Source organism: Mustela putorius, unplaced genomic scaffold, assembly GCF_011764305.1.
Source record: "Mustela putorius furo isolate JIRA1106 unplaced genomic scaffold, ASM1176430v1.1 tig00003932_pilon_pilon_pilon:0A:0A, whole genome shotgun sequence".
NCBI lineage: Eukaryota > Metazoa > Chordata > Mammalia > Carnivora > Mustelidae > Mustela > Mustela putorius.
In genome coordinates, this window is record NW_025422077.1 from 8109362 (window position 1) to 8126702 (window position 17341).

The window sequence follows — 17341 nt, forward strand, 5'->3', positions numbered from 1 at the left end:
ATTTTTTCTAAATGCTTTATTCTTTGTCTTCAGTCCATTTTTAGAGAATAAGGCCAAACATATACTACCCTTGATAGCAACCACTATTTATTTTTCCTTAGCTGGTCCCTCTGTATTCAGAAGATGGTTAATTTACTCAAAGCATGGACCCCAAAGCCCATATAGTCTTTGGAGGCATGGAACTTTGCATCATGAAACACTTTTTGGCTATATAGTGGTAGCTAGATGGCCTAGGATTTTTAAATAATAGATGTTGCCAAACTCTTAGTGAAGGCTTTATTTTAAAACATAGTTGTTCAATCAGAAGTATGGGTCATTGTTAAAATAGATTTAAGTCAGAGTCGCTTTGAAAGTGTTAGTCTCGGGGCGCCTGGGTGGCTCAGTGGTTAAGCCACTGCCTTCGGCTCAGGTCATGATCTCAGGGTCCTGGATCGAGTCCCGCATCGGGCTCTCTGCTCAGCAGGGAGCCTGCTTCCTCCTCTCTCTCTCTGCCTGCCTCTCTGCCTACTTGTGATTTCTCTCTGTCAAATAAATAAATAAAATCTTTAAAAAAAAAAAAAAAAAAAAAAAAAAAGAAAGTGTTAGTCTCTTTTTTCTACTATTCCTATCTTCCTCTCTCTCTCTCTCTCTCTCTATATTTATATATGTGTGTGTATTTTATGTATATATGTATCCTAAAGTTTTTCCAAGATGCAAATTATTTTATTCCCCGAGGGAAACTTTCATTTTATAATAAAATAATATATAAATATGTGCGTATATGTACATATAATATAATGTAATATAGAGTAAATTTCCCTTAGGAAATAAAACAATTTACACCTTGAAAAACTCTCTGAGTTTAATTATGGCAGAACTGGATTAGAGAATCGCCAAAGTTTATTTAAATGCTCTTACATGAAAATTTGAAACTGAAATACTACCATTTTGTTGCTGATTCAAAATATCTAGGAAATAATTAAACTCACTCCCACACTGTACATGATTAAATCATTTGGATGAGCTAACAATCTCGTGTGTGAAATAGAAGTGTATTTTTCAAAATTCAGGACTTCTCAGCTTAAAGTGTGTAGCTTTGGAACCCTCCAGCTGACTCTCTTGTTTCCTTCCAGCCTCTGCTGTTGGGAGGGTCTCTGTTTGTCTGGCCTTTCCTGCTGTCGCAGACCCCACACTCTGGACCTGCACTTTCGGGGGCACAGGAAGGGCGCAAATGTGCTTTTATTGGATTGGTGGTTGTGAAAGTGGGTTAGCGAGTTCTACTGTTGTGCCAAGAGAAACTGCACTCTGAGACCCTGCCGATAGGTCGTGGGGACATGAACAGGCTGCAGCTAAGCCAGATGAAACAGTGGTGTCTTTTGTGTGACCTTTTGTCTTTTAATCAAGAGGATTTTAAGTCAGGAAATAATAATTTAGATTGTTTTGCATTTCCTCAAAGACTCTTTGATAAAGCCCTAGCCATTGAATGTATGTTATACAGCAGACTGTCTTTTCATAATTGTTGTCCCACCAACCGCAAACAGGAAAAGTAAGGTGCAGAATGCTTCGTCTTTTATTGGGTCCCCAGGACCTTCCAGAAAAAGAGATTCCACTGAGTGTGTGTTTACTTGATTGCTTATTTATGACAAATGGTTTTCTAGTGAAACATACGAATCGCACAGATACCTAATAACCTAGCTACTCATGGCACCTGGGTGGCTCAAGTTGGTTGAGCATTGGTCTTCAGCTCAGGTCAGGATCCCAGGGTCCTGGGATTAAGCCCTGCATCCAGTTCTGCTCTGCTTCTCCCTCTTCCTCTGCCTGCTGTTCCCTCTGCTTGTGCTCTCTCTCTGTGTCAAATAGATAAATAAAATCTTAAAACAAAACAAAACAAAACAAAAACGTAGCTACTCATTCCTGGCCATCCTGTTGCTAATATCTTTCTTCATTCCTGCTCACATAGGCACACCACCTGCCCTAGCCATTCCCCTCCTGTGGCGCTCTGTCCTGTTTCTGGGTGTGCATGTGCTGTGCACTCTTCTTGGAATGTCTTACCCCTTTCTGCATCACCCACTGAATGGTCATCTGAGGTCTTTGCTAGAATAGAATAACATGCTATAAGTATTTGGAGAGAAGGAGTTGGAAATGGGATGCCATCCCCAGAGAGCTTAAAAATGATAAAACCCTAATTATATCTTGTCCCACAGAAATCTGTGAGAATTTCTCACTTTTCCTATGTACTTAATCTGATTATTTTCCCTCGTAATAGAATATAATTTAGGCCAAAGTCTTATCACCATTCATGATCTCTTTATTTATGTTGATTGTAATAAGTTTGAGACTTAACATTAGTTAACGTTTCCTACTATTTTATAAAATAATGCTGGAGTAAAGGTTAGCTAAAGGAAATCAAGTTAGGGGGAGGATATCTCCTGCCACCTAGTCCATCTGTACATATGACTGAACATTTGATACTCTGCAAAAGGAATAAAGGCCTATTTATTGGGCTCCCGGGCTGGGGAAGGCAGTAGTGACACCAGCTCCCCATTCCCCTTAATCTCCTTCTCTCCATCTGGGCAGAACTTGCCCATTTCCAGTCCGGTCTTCTGCAGGACAGAGGAAGCTAACAACCACTGGCGTGTTGACCGTCCCTCTCGGAGCCCCTGTCCCCAGTGTGGCAGTACTGGATGTTCTCACAGGTGCCTATTCTAGGCAGTCATAGAGTTCATTGGATTTCAGCTTTCACCTGAATAAATGTAATATTACTGTCAGGGACCAAGTCCTCTGAGACTAGATCTTAACCTCTTCTGCCACCCCAGGCTCTGAGATCAGAAGTTCTGTGTGCTCCCAGCGTCCCTCTCCCCTAAGGGGATTACATCATCAGTGGGGCACTGTTTCCCACTGGTCTCATTATTCCTAAACCCTTTATCCTTTTTGTTGTTGTTGTTGGTTTCAAGTTTTTATTTAAATTCCAGTAGCTAACATACAGTGTTATATTAGTTTCTGGTGTACAGTGGAGTGATCCAACACTTCCATACAACACCTGGTGCCCATCACAACAAGTGCCCTCAATCCCCATCACCTCTATCACCCAGCCCCCCAAACCCCCGCTCTGGTAACTATCAGGTCTCTAGAGTTAAGAGTCAGTTTTTTGGTTTGCCTCTCTCTCTGTTTTCCCTTTGCTCATTTGTTTTGTTTCTTAAGTTCCAGATATGAGTGAAGTCATATTAAAAACTGTGTCTTTTAATACTAGACATTTAGACATTCTTGTGGTCCTGTTGTTGATCTTACTGTCCTATCAGTAGCACCTGCTTGGACATAAAAGTTAATTTATGTTCTTCTTTCCTATCTCCGGAGACCAGATAAGTACCTAAAGAACTTAAGGACATTTCTAGTCTTGAACAGTTCTGTAATTGTGTGAACAAGCACTGCTTAGCAGATGGCAGCACGGGGAAAATAACTCCTGCCTGGTGTTCGGTGCCATGTGACAACTCAAAGTGTCTTTTTTCAGCTGATGTACAAAGTCTGAACCCAGCCATGAAAGGGTGGTTGAGTGGTTTCCTTGTGCAGTGTGTGAATGTGTAAGTTGTTCCAGTGCCACTGGATGGAGTGAAGTTGACATTCGCAGGCAGTGGTCCCTGGTTCTGTAAGCTGATGCGAAGCTGGACGTCTTCTTGCACTGAGCAGTTGTCCACACAACCTCTCCCACAAGCAGGATGATTAGGGTGCTTCAGTTAACCTGCAGGGGTTGCTTGCAATTAAGATCATTGGAATTCATCTCAATGCTCTGTTTCAGGGGGAGAGGGAAATGGTTTTGGGTCCGGAATTATGAAAAGAAATCCCCAATGCAATCCTTCGTGCCTTACTTGCCCCTGTTTGTGGTGGTTTTCCGGCAGCATGGACGTATTCCTCCTTAAGAGTAATGCACCCTCTTTCCTTCCCAGAATCTGCTTTCAGATGAAAGACTGTGTCAGAGTGAAGCACTTTATGCCTTTTTGAGCCCTTCTCCTGACTACCTCAAGGTTATTGATGTGCAGGGGAAAAAATCCACTTTTTCATTATCCTCATTTTTGGAAAGACTTCCTCGTGACTTCTTCTCCCATCAAGAGGTGAGCTATGGAAAGGTCATGCCATGTTTGCAGCAGATTTAGGGGAATGTCTTTTTGAGGGTTTCTTGAAGTATTTTAAACCTTGGCTAAGGCTTTAACATCAAGCTTTTCCCTGAGGTTAGACACACATTTTGGCCTGTGTTGAGAATGCATAGATTTCTGCATGTAGAAAACTTGAAAGAGTACTTAAGGTTGAAATGTGAGCACATAGTTGGAATATACACTTGAAAGGAAAGAACAGCTCTACCAACTTTCCTGGATAATTGATCTGCTTCCTTTGATCTTTCTGAACCCCAGGAGGAGGCGGAAGAGGACAGTGACCTGTCAGATTATGGTGATGATGTGGATGGGAGGAAAGATGCCTTGGCTGAACCATGTTTCATGTTGATTGGGGAGATCTTTGAACTTCGAGGAAGTAAGCTTCTTTATTATTATTTAATGTTATTGCTGTTAAGTGGTTACACACACACACACGCATACACACACACACACATTCTCTCTCTCTCTCTCTCTCTCTCTCTCTTTCTCTCTCATAAGATCCCTCTCTCATAATGTCCTTCCTGAATCAAATGTGTAGTTATATCCATTCATTCATCAGCAAATACTTTCAAGAGCCAACGAGACACCATGGTAGAATCTGAAGCCATGACCTTAAGGCAGATAATTATCTCTGCACTTGCAGAACTTTGGGTGAGTTACTGTATACCATGTTCCTCTGAATATAGATAGAATGCCTTGAATTTCTTCTCTGTGATTTAGCATGGCCTCATTGCTTTATCCCCAAAAGGTATACAAAAATTAATTTTACATAGCCAAGGAAGGAGCGGTGTTGTTCAAGGTGAGGTTTGGTGCTGGTAGGGTGTGCTGTGGTGAGGGACACAGGCATGCTTCAACCTTGCCCTTCAACTACACCTTTGTTCCCATAGAAGAGTGGTTACCACTGGAAGGGTGGGGAGGTTCTGTCCTTCAGGGGACATTTGGTGATATCTGGAAACATTTTGGTTGTTACAGCTTGGGGAATGGTACTACTGGCGTCTTGTGGGTAGAGGCCAGGGATGTTGCTAAACTTTCTATAATGCACAGGTCAGCCTCCCACAACACAGAGTTGTCCTGTCCAAAAGAGTCAGTGCCCAGTTGAGAAGTGTTACCCTCGTAGTACTTGAGGGAGATGTACTTAGAAGAAACAAGAGCAAAAAGAGGGTGAAAATACTCTGATTAAGACCCACACAGGTGCTTCTCTCCCAAAATGGTCCTTGGGTAAAAGGTCAAACCATACTACTTGGGCATGTCTTGAGTCCTAAATAGGACCCTCTGTCTACACACAGCTTCCATAGGCCCCCAACACTCTAAATCATGAGACCAGTGTACTCAGTGTCCCTGGAGCCTCAGGACTAGCTAGAGCTAGGACAGGTGCCTGAAGGCACACCTCCCCACCTAGAAAAGAAGCACGGGAGAGGAGTCAGGGTTAGCAAAGCACAGTAATGCCACCAGCCAGTGCTAGATGTGTTGCTCTCTCACTGACTGCCCTGTGCTCTGTCTGCTCAGATTAGCATCTCTTCCCTTGGGGTGAAGAACATGGGCTAGGAGTTTTAAGTGCCAGAATTAATTATTTTGGCCATCAATAAGCCAAAGTTAAAACAACCAGCAACACTTTGGGAACATATGTTTTAGATACCACTCTGTAGGAGAAACAAAAGTATATCAGATATAGAGTCTTCCTTCGGTGAATTTACAACACAAGAGTTCCAACAATGTGCTTCACGTTAAGTAGTAAACCCAAGTCTAAACTACAGGCCTAGACTTATACATAAGGGGGTATTCATTTTAGCATCATTTCAGTAATGAAAAGTTGGAACTAAGCAGAACTTTAGAAATGGGAGATATATCCATGGGAGAATATCATCCAAATGCTAGAGATGCTTTCAGATGAAAAAGCTCTCCCTGTTCCATATTTGAGACACCCTAAGGTATAAACTGATGTTTGCCTTGGTTCAAGGTAGGCAGAAACAACTAGTTCTCCACCCAAAGTCTGACTCTTAGTGAGATCTGGCCCATTAAATCGTGAATCCTCCCTGTTCCCCAGAGTGGAGGAAGCAGTGTTTCAGCTTTCGGCAGTGTGCTCTTTGTGATCCAGAGACTGAGAGACCAAGTCTTGTCTTTGCAGCGTGGATTTCCTCCATCATATGCCTGCTCAGAAGCATATTTGGTTTTGCCTGTGACATTTCAGAGGGGAATAAATAGAACATCATTTATAATGAGATGTGATATCGTTGCCATCAGCAAAATTCTAGAGTAGCTGCAGCTGCTTCTGTCTCTGAACAAATGAGTCCTTGGAAGAAATACTAGGGCTGTTTCCTGTGTGGTTTGGGGTCTGGGGACCAGGAGAGGCTAGGAAGAAAGTAGTAAAGGCACAGTTCAGTGTTGGGAGAGAATCTGCACCAAAGACATTTTGTGGTTCCTGCTCTAGTTCAGTGTACAAAAGGGCATCAGTGAGACAGCCTTTAAAAAATCAGTAACTGTCGCTGATCTGTCAGGCATTCTTCTGACAGCTGCCTATGTCCTCAGACCCTCTGCATGGAGCTCTCTGCCCTAGAAAGCCAGAGTGAAGTTATCAGCACTGGCAGGCATGCTCCTCCCAGCCGAAATGACAGCCTACAGTGAACACGTCAGCTTGCTCTCAGCGTGCTCTGAATTCCATAAAAAATTAAAGGCACTCTTGAAGCATAGTTCTGATTCCAAGACTTGACTCTTACTTGAAAGATTAACAACACTACTTTAACTGGACATTTAGGTCCATCTAAAAAGTTAGAAATAACTCTAGAATGTTTTCAAGTCTGTGTTAATTGTTGATTTTATTTGGTTGGTTTTCCTTGTACAGACGTGTTTGTGAACTTAGTTCTTTCAGGTTTTCCTAATTGGGCAGGAACCCTGAACTCTTATAGCTAAGCCTGAATTTCTCATTTATGTGTGAATAGCTAAACATTTCAATGAATGGAAATTTATATAGATGGAAAAATTGGTTTAGATTCCAATTTGCAGAACGGAAATATCCTCATAGCATTTCTTTCTTTCTTTCTTTTTTTTTTTTTTTTAAAGATTTTACTAATTTGTTTGACAGAGTGAGACCATGAGAGGGAATACAAGCAGGAGAAGAAGGAGAGGGAGAAGCGGGCCTCCTGCCAAGCTGGGAGCCTGATGTGGGGCTCGATTCCAGAACCCTGAGATCATGACCTGAGCCAAAGGCAGACGCCTAACAACTGAACCACTCAGGCATTTGTTTGCCTTCTTTTGGCTTATATTCATATTTGGTACCTGTAAAAATATCTCTCCATGTTAGTAATAAAAGTTTAGATCTGTAAAACCTTTCACAACACTCGCATAAAATATCAACAAGATCCTTAAAACCACATGTTACTCTTTCCTTGAACAGATGAGGAGACTGAGGCTCAGAGAAGGTGGTTTGTGCCCAGCAGCTCTGCGAGGTGGCCCAAGAGAGCGCTGACCCCACCTCTCACTCAGGGACCCAGCTCTTCGAAGTTCACCTTTCTTCCAAAGGCATAAAATACATAAAAATATGCAGTGATCTACAAACTACTATCCAAATGGGAAGTTAGGCCCACCCATTCATTAATATTTCAAAATATTTGTCAATATTGAACCACAGATGTTTCTCATTCAGAGCAGTGTGTGAGAAAATTGGGTTCGACAAACCAGACAGAAATCTAAAATAGGCATTGCACTGTCTGCTAGCAGAAAACTGACGTCTAAGTAGCCCGGAGACATGTGAAATAAAGTATTATTTCCACTTGCTAGCTCAGCTGGTTGTTCAGGCATTGAAAAGCTATAAAAGCTTAGGTTTTCTCTCATCAGTTGCTATGTAGAAAATGAAAGCTTAGGAGAATTTTGGGGGGCAGAAGTTTGCTAACCTAGACCCAGATTCTGCAGGTATCATAGTCTTGACTTTGGTGTCAGGACTTGGATTGTGTCAAGTGATAAGAATTTATGCTTTTTTGCAGCTATGAAAATGTCATCACTGTGATACACTGTGCAAATTCTTTTCCTCTGATTTCTATTTCAGTGTTTAAATGGGTGAGAAGAACATTAATTGCTCTTGTTCAGGTCACATTTGGAAGAACCATCAACAAGTGAGTTACATGACATTAGTATTTGAGTTCATGCCTTACTTTTTGCCTTAATGGTCAAATTATTAAACTCGTGGTATGGTAGCCAGTGATCTCTCTAGCTGAAGGTTTTGTATTTTCTCATTTTGTTGCTGCTATGATTCTAAGATTGGATAGAGAGACAGGTTTCTGAAATAATTTCTCCCGTAGAATGCATGACGAACTAGATGATCAAAGCTTCAGCTGTCTTCAGCATTCTGGCTGAAAGGGGCGGAAAGTACCGTTCTGCAGGGGCATCTGGCTGCCTTAACTTGTGGAGTGTGAGACTCTTGTGGTTGTGAGTTCGAGCCCCATATTGAGTGTGTAGAGGTTATTTAAAAACATAAAAAACAAAAGCAAAAACAAAAAAAGTTCTGTGACGTTCTCTTTTGATCATGATGACCAGTTGGGGTATCTTGGATACAGCGTTTTTATGTTATATCATGGGAATCAGTTTACGGCTTAGACTTTAACCCGAAATGAAAGTAGGATGAGCATCACATGACATATATTTATTTGGAGGGAAATGCAAACCATATGTTTTCTTTTTTTCCAAGTTGGGGTAACATTAAAATAGTAATTGCTCTTACAGTTAATATCTTAATATCATCCATTGAGATATATGTGTATAACATATAACAGTGTTATAAGCCATATGTGTATTCTAAGCTATACATAAGAGTTTATATCCAGTACTCTTCAAGAGATAACATGACTTACTGCACAATAAAAATGTGAATCACTTATGCTAAAAGATAAGGGGGAGAAATCACAGCAAAATATTTTCAAGATTAAATTATTGGATTTTCCCATGTGAAAGATCAGTTGTCAAAACCACCCCAGTAAACTCGTACATATGTTTATCATATAAATCATAACTTTTTAAAGAAAACATAGTGAAGAACAGGTTATCTTCTGACTCATTCACAAATAGAATATAGTTTCCTTTTGGTCATAAGCAAAAGTTCATTTCAATTTCTGAGATCTTTAAAAAATGATATTAGTGTCTTATTTAGTTTGCTTAGTTATCTAAACTTTTGTTTTAATCAGAAACATGGCCCGTATAACTTACCATTTCAGTCTAACATGAGCCTCTTAACTGTTACACAGACAGGCCTTAGATAAAGAAAATTCCACCACGGCCCTATATTTCTCAGTACTCCGTACTTGCTAATTTGTTTTCCTTTTCAGTTTCAGCAAACCATGCATACTTTCCTTGCTCCTATCTACCATAGTGGCTCTTACTTAAAAATGAGCAGCCGTGGTTTGTGAGCAGTGAATATATTTGGCATTTACTTTCATGGGACTTGGAGGAGAGGCATCATGTAGAGGGTTTTCAGGCTGTTCATTTCAGTGGGCTTTTTATCAGGTAGAGAAATGATGGAGCACCTGGCCCTTTGCTATTTTTGCCTTTAGCAGAGATGACACATCATAAAATTAAGCAGCAGTACAATATGTGCCTCTTGCCTTGTACCAACTATAATTTCACACAGCAGAATTGATTCAAAAGCTTCCTATGGTTTTGGCTAATTGAGAGTCAGACTTAAATTGGTAGAAAATACTTAGGTGATGGCCTTTTGTGAGAGTCACTTAGCTAATTTTAAATTGCAAATTGAAATTTTCTTACTTAATTTCTTCATGTAGTGCCAGTGAGTGACTCAAAGCAAGACTACAGAAAAAACAAGCTGTCTGCATTTTCATGTAGATTTTTTTTTAAGGTAGGAGGCTGGCAGGTTCTCTCTTAAAGCAGAAGTCCCATTAAATTAGTTAATTTATTTGGTCTCGATACAAATTGCTCAGTTTTTTTTTTTGTTGTTGTTTTTTAAGATTTTTTTTTTTATTCATTTGAGAGAGAGCACATGCATGGGGAGGTGGGGAAGGGCAGAGGAAGAGGCGGACTTTGTCGTGTGCAGGGAGCCTGACGTGGAGCTGGAGCCCCTTGTGGGGCAGGATGCCAGGATCGTGACCTGAGCCAAAGGCAGATGCTTAACCAACTGAGCCACCCAGGCATTCCTGAATTTCCCAGTTCTAAACAGTATAGGGAAGTATCGTAGGAGATATGTAGTTATGAACAGAATTAACATAGTTTTGACTCATGTTGGAGTTTATAGACATCAATAGTAACTGATTCCTGTGCAAAGTACCAGGGCTTGAAACCTATATTTTAGATACTATTTCTGAAAGCCTTACATTGTCTCTTTAAATAGTTAGGAAGTCAGATATTCTTGAAGGCTTTTTGATTTATTATTATTATTCATGAATTGAATTTGAAATTTCAAGATTTTCTGGCACTGTCAAGATGATTCTTTCCCCCTTCCCCCTTCCAACCTCACAACTGTTCTTGGGCTCTTTGAACTGTGTTACTTGTCTCTTGACAGCAGAAATCCTGGAATGGGTTAGCATTTTACTAATGACTAATGAGATAGGGCTATGCGGAAAAGCTGCATAACCAGATAAAAGCCATTTATTTGTAACTGTGCAAGTCAAATGTCTGCCCAACTTTTATTCCCAGAGAAGTGTGGAATACTCTAGCAATGTATCTTTTCAAAGGCTTCCACTTGAAGGTGAAAGGTAATATATGGGGGCATCTGGATGGCTCATCAGTTAAGCATCTGCCTTCTGCTTGGGTCATGGTCTTAGCATCCTGGGATAGAGCCCCACATGGTTTCCTGCTTCTCAGGGAGTCTGCTTCTCCCTCTGCCTCTCCACCACCGTCTGGCTTGTGCTCGCTCTTGCGCTCTTTCTCTCTCTCTCTCATATAAATAAAATCTTAAAGAAAAGAAAGAAAGGTAGTATCTTTTTTTCCCCTTGCCTGGTGAGCATGTGAAATGCTTACCCTGGGTCGGGGCACTCTGCCTAGCATGATGTGCCGTAGCAACACCAAGAGACAGCTAGTGAAAAAGCCAGGTTCTTCCCCCAAGACTCCAGGAGCTCAGGAAAGCTTTCCAGACCACTTTTAACAGTCTTAAAATGATTATGTTTTCAATTTATACCACACCATGGAGAAGTTAGTGAGTTAAGTACTGTGCACAGTTAAAGTAGCTGCAGGTTTCAAACCAGTCGGTCTCCTCTGGGTTCTTGTCCTTACCGACTGCAGGGTACTACATGGCAGACATTTGGAGAGGTCGGTACCAACAGAAAAGTGAGCTCCAGGAATAAACAGTCATCCAGTACCGCCAAAATGAAGAATACCTTTCAGAGCCAGAGTTTAAAAATCCAATTCCTAGTTTATTCATCAAACATTTAGATCAGGCTGTATTTTCACCTACCCATTGATAAATGCCTTTTGAGAATAGAGTATACAACTTTTAAAAACCTCATCCAAGAAATATTTTTCTCTTAAAAGACAAATCCGGGACACAGTGAACTGGATTTTCAGTGAGCAAATGTTGGTTTACTACATCAATGTTTTCCGGGATGCTTTTTGGCCAAATGGGAAATTGGCACCACCGACCACAATCAGAAGTGAAGAACACAGTCAGGCCACAAAGCAGAGGGCACAGCAGAAGTTGCTTGAAAACATCCCAGGTGAGACCTGGCTTCTGATCCTGAAAAATACAGGGATAAAGGGCGAATGTTAACCCTAGTAAGGCATTTTCCAGGAAACCTTATTTACAAGATAAATTTTTTTTTTCTTTATTTTTCTTTTCTTTTTTTTTTTTCTTTTAAAACATGTCCTTTGCTAAGAAATTATACTGAGAATCTTAAGAACAGTATTGGTTATAATGCTTTCTTTTACTTAGAAAAATGTTTTAGGACAGATAATAAATGTTGTGCTTTAAAAATCCTGCTAAAGTACACTGTTCAGAGAGATTAATTTTTTAATTGGGTAGCAATATATTAAAATTGTAGTTTGTATAAATGCCTTCTGTTGAAAATTCTAAATAAAGCTATTTTTTTCTTTAAACGTTTGAAAGAACTGATCATTCATGTTCCTCATGCCCCAGTGCCTTTATTTGTTCCATATACATCATGTACTGTTTCCCTCACTGGATATGCATAGACTGTGTACTTTATTGGTAACAGCACAGAATGTAAACTTAATCTTTCAGATACGCTTCAGAGCCTTGTTGGACAGCAAAATGCCCGGCATGGTATAATAAAAATATTCAATGCACTGCAAGAAACAAGAGCCAATAAGCATCTGTTATATGTGAGTAATTTAAAGCCAACCAGAGGACCAGCTATTAATTCAATCTGACATTTCCGTTCACAATGGGAGTTCATTTTAACCCCTTGTGTACTTAATCATTCCTCTTACTTGTAACTCTGAACCCATTATCTACTCAGCTTCATTTTTGTTTGTCTGACTGTTCAGTTGTTCAGTTTGGAAAAAGAAAAAGAGTGCCTCCGGTGTGTGCAGCTTTCCCATCCTGTCACGGGAGAGATGCATGTGACATTTTTGCATGGCTGTTTAACTTTATTTCAGGAAAGCAAACTATTTCCCAGTCATCCGTCTGATTATAATTATCAATATTAACTATTGTTGATGGTGTGATAATGGCAAAGAGACCATGAAATGAATCAGTCTGATACTAAATGGAGTTTAGATTATATTAGTCCCATTTATTGGAGAATAACTTGTTCATGGAGAAGCATCTCAGACCTAAAATGAGACTTTCTCTTAAGACATAAAAATTATGAGTAAACCCTTAGAGAAAAAAATCTCCATATTTTCCTACTTTTTTTTCTTCTTTCTTGGTTCAGGTGCTGATGGAACTGCTGCTAATTGAGTTGTGTCCTGAGCTGAGAAGTCATTTAGATCAACTAAAAGCTGGTCAAGTTTGAGACTGCACAAATAAACCACCAGAGAAATGTCTGTGTAACAATAGACATGAAATACTTTCCTCTTTTCCACAGAGGGCTTGGTTGAGAACCATAATGATTTTTATGTTAGTTACCTCCCTCTAGTTTTGTGTGAAGTAAGCAGAATTTGTTGGGGAGGATACTTAATGCCGTCATAGGCAACAGAAAAACACACTTCTATAACTATTGTTTTTATTTTAATAATAAGATAAAGTTCAACACACTGATTGAAATAAAAACGTTAATATGTGATAAGAACCTAGGAAATATTTTAAATATTTATGAAAACAGTTTTGTTTTAAAATGAAGAACTATGACTATTGTACAGCTACTTTCCTCACTGAGGACTCTGAACATTCCTGTATTATTTCATGTGTACTAAAGAACATTGTTGTGCAATGCTTTGTGGAAAGTTATTGTGAAAATTTTATTGTCTTTATTTTTACCAAAGATTTCCCATAGTTTGAAGCATTTGAAGCAATAAAATACAAAAATGGATCACTGAGCTCTGTGATGTGTAAGGTACATACATCTCAAAAAACGAGGTTGAAACACTTCAGGCAGTTCAAATATTTATCAGATACCTTTTTTGGGAGGGGGTAAAAAGCACTGTGCACATAAATACTTCCGCAAGGAAGTACAAAGTTGGCTGCCTTTCTCCAAACACAGAATGAATATGTGAAAAATACAGTTTTTAGTGTGAATGTGAAGAGCCGAATTCATGTGTGAAGTGATCTGTTGGGAAGTGGGATAGGAGCTGACTTTGAAGGGTGTGCAGCGATGAGACAGGGAGACGCGGATGGGAAGTTACTTCAGGGACCTGAAGGACTTGATTTCATCATCAAGTCTTGTGGACTCTTCGGAGCCTTGTGTGAGATCCAGGGTGTAGGTGTCACTTTGTGTGACTGTTAATAGTGGGGCCATGAACATGTCAATCACTTTTTACCATCTATTATGCAATATTAATAAAACACATTCCCTTCTATAACTGTCCTTCCCCCTAGCCCAGGAATATTGAAAACAATACAACTAGTTGGCAAAAATTCAGTCTGAAATCCATGAAAGAAAGTACTGTATATATACTAAAGTGGTATTGATTATGGCATTGCTAGATCCTACCTGCCAAGTCCTCAATATCGAGTGTAAGAATGAAAAGTGAACAATTAAAAATTAGTAAACCAAATTTCATCTTTGGGATAAAGATAGTCACAGCTCTTTGATCGTTTTTTTTCAAGCCAGGAGGATATTTGACGCTTCAGGATGAATAAGAGATATCCTTCACTCAGATAAGAGAAGCAACCTGAGAACACAGAACCACAGGAACTCATCCTAACACAGTCTAATGTCCACCTTATGCATAATGAAACCATAGCTATTAAAGTGTATACTGAACGTGAGAAAAATCACGATTTTGAGTCCTCAGTCTTTTTTAAGATAAATTTTAACATTTTGGGGAAGTATAAGAAATAGGAGCTATGAGAAATCGTAAGAGTTTTTTGGTTTCTTTCTTTTTGTTTTTTTTAAGGTTAAGGATCTGGAACTCACTCAGCTCACTTCAATTCACTTGAGTTAAAGAAACTGACCCACTGACCAGTCACGGTGTATACCTCGGTCTGCAGCAGTGGTAGTTTACAAGGGCTCCCTCATGCCACAAGTACCAGCTTAATGGTAACTACAGTAAACTGAAACTTTAAATTTTATGTTGGATTCACTGAAGATAGTTAAGTGTAATGTTTCACCCCATATGACACCTGTCAAATTCCTACATTGGGAATTTCTCAGACCTATATTTTAATAGCAGTTACAAATCAGTCTTGACTTTGGGATGAAGAAAAGAAAGCATATCTATTAAGTGTGCAGTTAAAGCCAACAAGCACCGCCGTATTACATTCCTATTTTAGGATTCTTAAAAGCTTAAGGGACTGGATTCAGTGTGGAGAAAAGAATACTGGTTGGGAGTTTAGATTGTCAAATGGCTGAAGGAATATTATATATGGATGGTATTAAGAACAAGAGTGAAGTAAGTGGGCTTATATTGTAGAAAGAGATTTAAGCTAGGTATTATGAAATCTTGTTATGGACTTGAGCTATTGAAACATTAGTGGGGGGAAATAGAGACTCTTGAGTAGAGATTTTTAAAGAAAAGGATTAGATTTCAGGGATGGTTTAATTTTCTCTGTCTTAAGAGATTTAAGGGAGAAGTATGTGATCTTTTGAGGGTATCACACAGACCTAAGTCTATGGAAAGTGCTTTTCTTTATATAGAGACAAAATGAAGTTCAAGTAATATAGAAAAACCAGAATACAAAACAAGAACGAGCAATTTCTGCCATACAGAACTTCTTTAGTGACTGGTACCTGCGTATTAATTATACTAAGATGAGACCTTGTTTAGATCCTCTTTTGGGAAGGATGATTGTGATTTATAAAATAAAGACACATTGGTATGGTGTGTTTTCAGAGAAGGTGTTGTGAAGGTATCTAGAAGACACTGTTTCCAATGTGTTTGTTTCACAGATGTACACTGCTACACCATCTTCTCCATCTGGATGGTACTATTTAAATGATTAACTTTTGTCTTCACAGATCTCATTAATGTAAGGAAAGCCTCTTGCTAATTTAAATTTTTAGCATATTTACTGTTCTTATATTGATAGATGACTTGAGTTTTTTTTCATATTTTATCTTGCTTTGAAATGCATCTAAGTTTTTTTAAACCTAGAAAATGAGTCTAAGCACAAAGAAACATCTAGCTTAACTGGTTATCTTATCAGGAATATAGCAGTGGTTTTACTCCTTAAGATCTTTAAGGGGAGATATGGAGAGGCAAGATTCTAAAACTTACTTTTTTTTCAAGTTTTTAATAAATTAACCAATTATTTATAAGAATATCTTTTAAGAATAAAAGATGTCCCAAAAGACTTAGTGCAGTCTTAGTTTTAATTTCTTCAGAAGTATAAATGCTGGGGCGCCTGGGTGGCTCAGTGGGTTAAGCCGCTGCCTTCGGCTCAGGTCATGATCTCAGAGTCCTGGGATTGAGTCCCGCATCGGGCTCTCTGCTGAGCAGAGATCCTGCTTTCCTCTCTCTCTCTGCCTGCCTCTCCATCTACTTGTGATTTCTCTCTGTCAAATAAATAAATAAAATCTTTAAAAAAAAAAAAGAAGTATAAATGCTACACAAATTTATTTAAAAACATAATTTGAAAATTTCTTTAAATTTCTTTATTTCATATTAGTTTAGTGCATCTTAAAAATTTTAAATGACAGCAAATTAAAATCAATAATCTGTCCAAAATCCAGAAAACTAAATAAGGGTCAAAGAAATTTAATGAATTAAACTTGCAAATGGTGTTTTTTATGTTTGCAGCATATATCTGAAGGAATTATAGCTAAGAAGACTACACTAAGTCTTTTAGACACTCTATTGAAAGAAAAGAAAGAGGTATTTGTTTATGGAATGGTTTTCCATATTTGATGTTATCTTGGCCAGTCTGTAAACTAAGAGCTGGATCTCTAAGGACTTTTTTTGCAATTTGATCCTATAGCTGGGTTTCAAGTTGCAAAATTAGAGATTTAAGAATGAAGGTAACATTTCTTTAGTAAAATACCCAGAATAATGTAACTTGGGGTGCAGAAGATAACCAAACGTTGCTCCTGTAAAAATACACACATTCTACAGTGTTAGGGTTGACGATCTTTGTTGAAATCCATTATGGTCTAAATTCTTTGACGAATAAGTAAACAGTGAAGTTCATCTGCCAATGCAGGATTGAGACGACAAGCCTGAAAGTCAAAGATAAAAAGTCCGTAATTTAGATACATTTTGAATTGTTAAGGTCTTACTAAAACTTAAAGTTTTAGGTTTGTTTTTAAGAACTACAGTGAATTTCAAGGGAATTTCTTAGTTATGACACATTTCTATTTTGATTTCTTGATAAAAGAAATTCAAATTAGTCTATGCAAAAAAAAAGATCTTACTGAAAATAACCATGTTATTGTTACTGTCACTTGAAAGAGAAAATTTTATGAGTGTGAAACAATCAAGGGAATTTACACACTGATGATAGTGTTCTAGGTTATGAATTATTAAAATAAGTAACATGGAAAGCATTAGCATTTGGCCTCAAACTTGCTATTATCTTATTATATGAATAGCAGCAACTCTATGATAATTTTATTTTAAAATAACATTTTATTATGATAAAGTAAATAGCGAGAAGTAATAGTGCATGTAACTGCACAGAAAGTCAAGAATTTGGAAGAGACATCGGAGGTTATCTCATTCACACC

The 17341-nt window shown here is 38.7% G+C and overlaps 2 protein-coding genes across 8 annotated transcripts in view; one reads left to right on the forward strand and one right to left on the reverse strand.

Moving 5' to 3' along the window:
* Positions 1-13549, forward strand: part of SNX25 (sorting nexin 25) — a 123064-nt gene extending 109515 nt beyond the window's left edge. Inside the window, exons 14-19 of the mRNA XM_013058986.2 lie at positions 3921-4085; positions 4383-4500; positions 8164-8230; positions 11592-11773; positions 12298-12398; positions 12953-13549. Of these exons, the coding sequence (XP_012914440.2) occupies positions 3921-4085; positions 4383-4500; positions 8164-8230; positions 11592-11773; positions 12298-12398; positions 12953-13033 (714 nt within the window). The 3' untranslated portion in view covers positions 13034-13549. The remainder of the gene's footprint in view (positions 1-3920; positions 4086-4382; positions 4501-8163; positions 8231-11591; positions 11774-12297; positions 12399-12952) is intronic.
* The window catches only part of LOC101673194 (LRP2 binding protein), a 40800-nt gene continuing 34911 nt past the window's right edge, over positions 11453-17341 (reverse strand). For 6 of the 7 annotated variants that reach the window (XM_013058990.2, XM_004757748.3, XM_045069432.1 and 3 more), the window contains 2 exons: positions 16722-16834; positions 11453-11793 (listed from right to left, as the gene is read on the reverse strand). In XM_013058990.2, the coding sequence (XP_012914444.1) occupies positions 16769-16834 (66 nt within the window). In that variant the 3' untranslated portion in view covers positions 11453-11793; positions 16722-16768. Of the gene's footprint in view, positions 11794-16659; positions 16835-17341 lie in introns of all 7 variants that reach the window. The other variant, XR_199819.3, reaches the window with a different exon arrangement.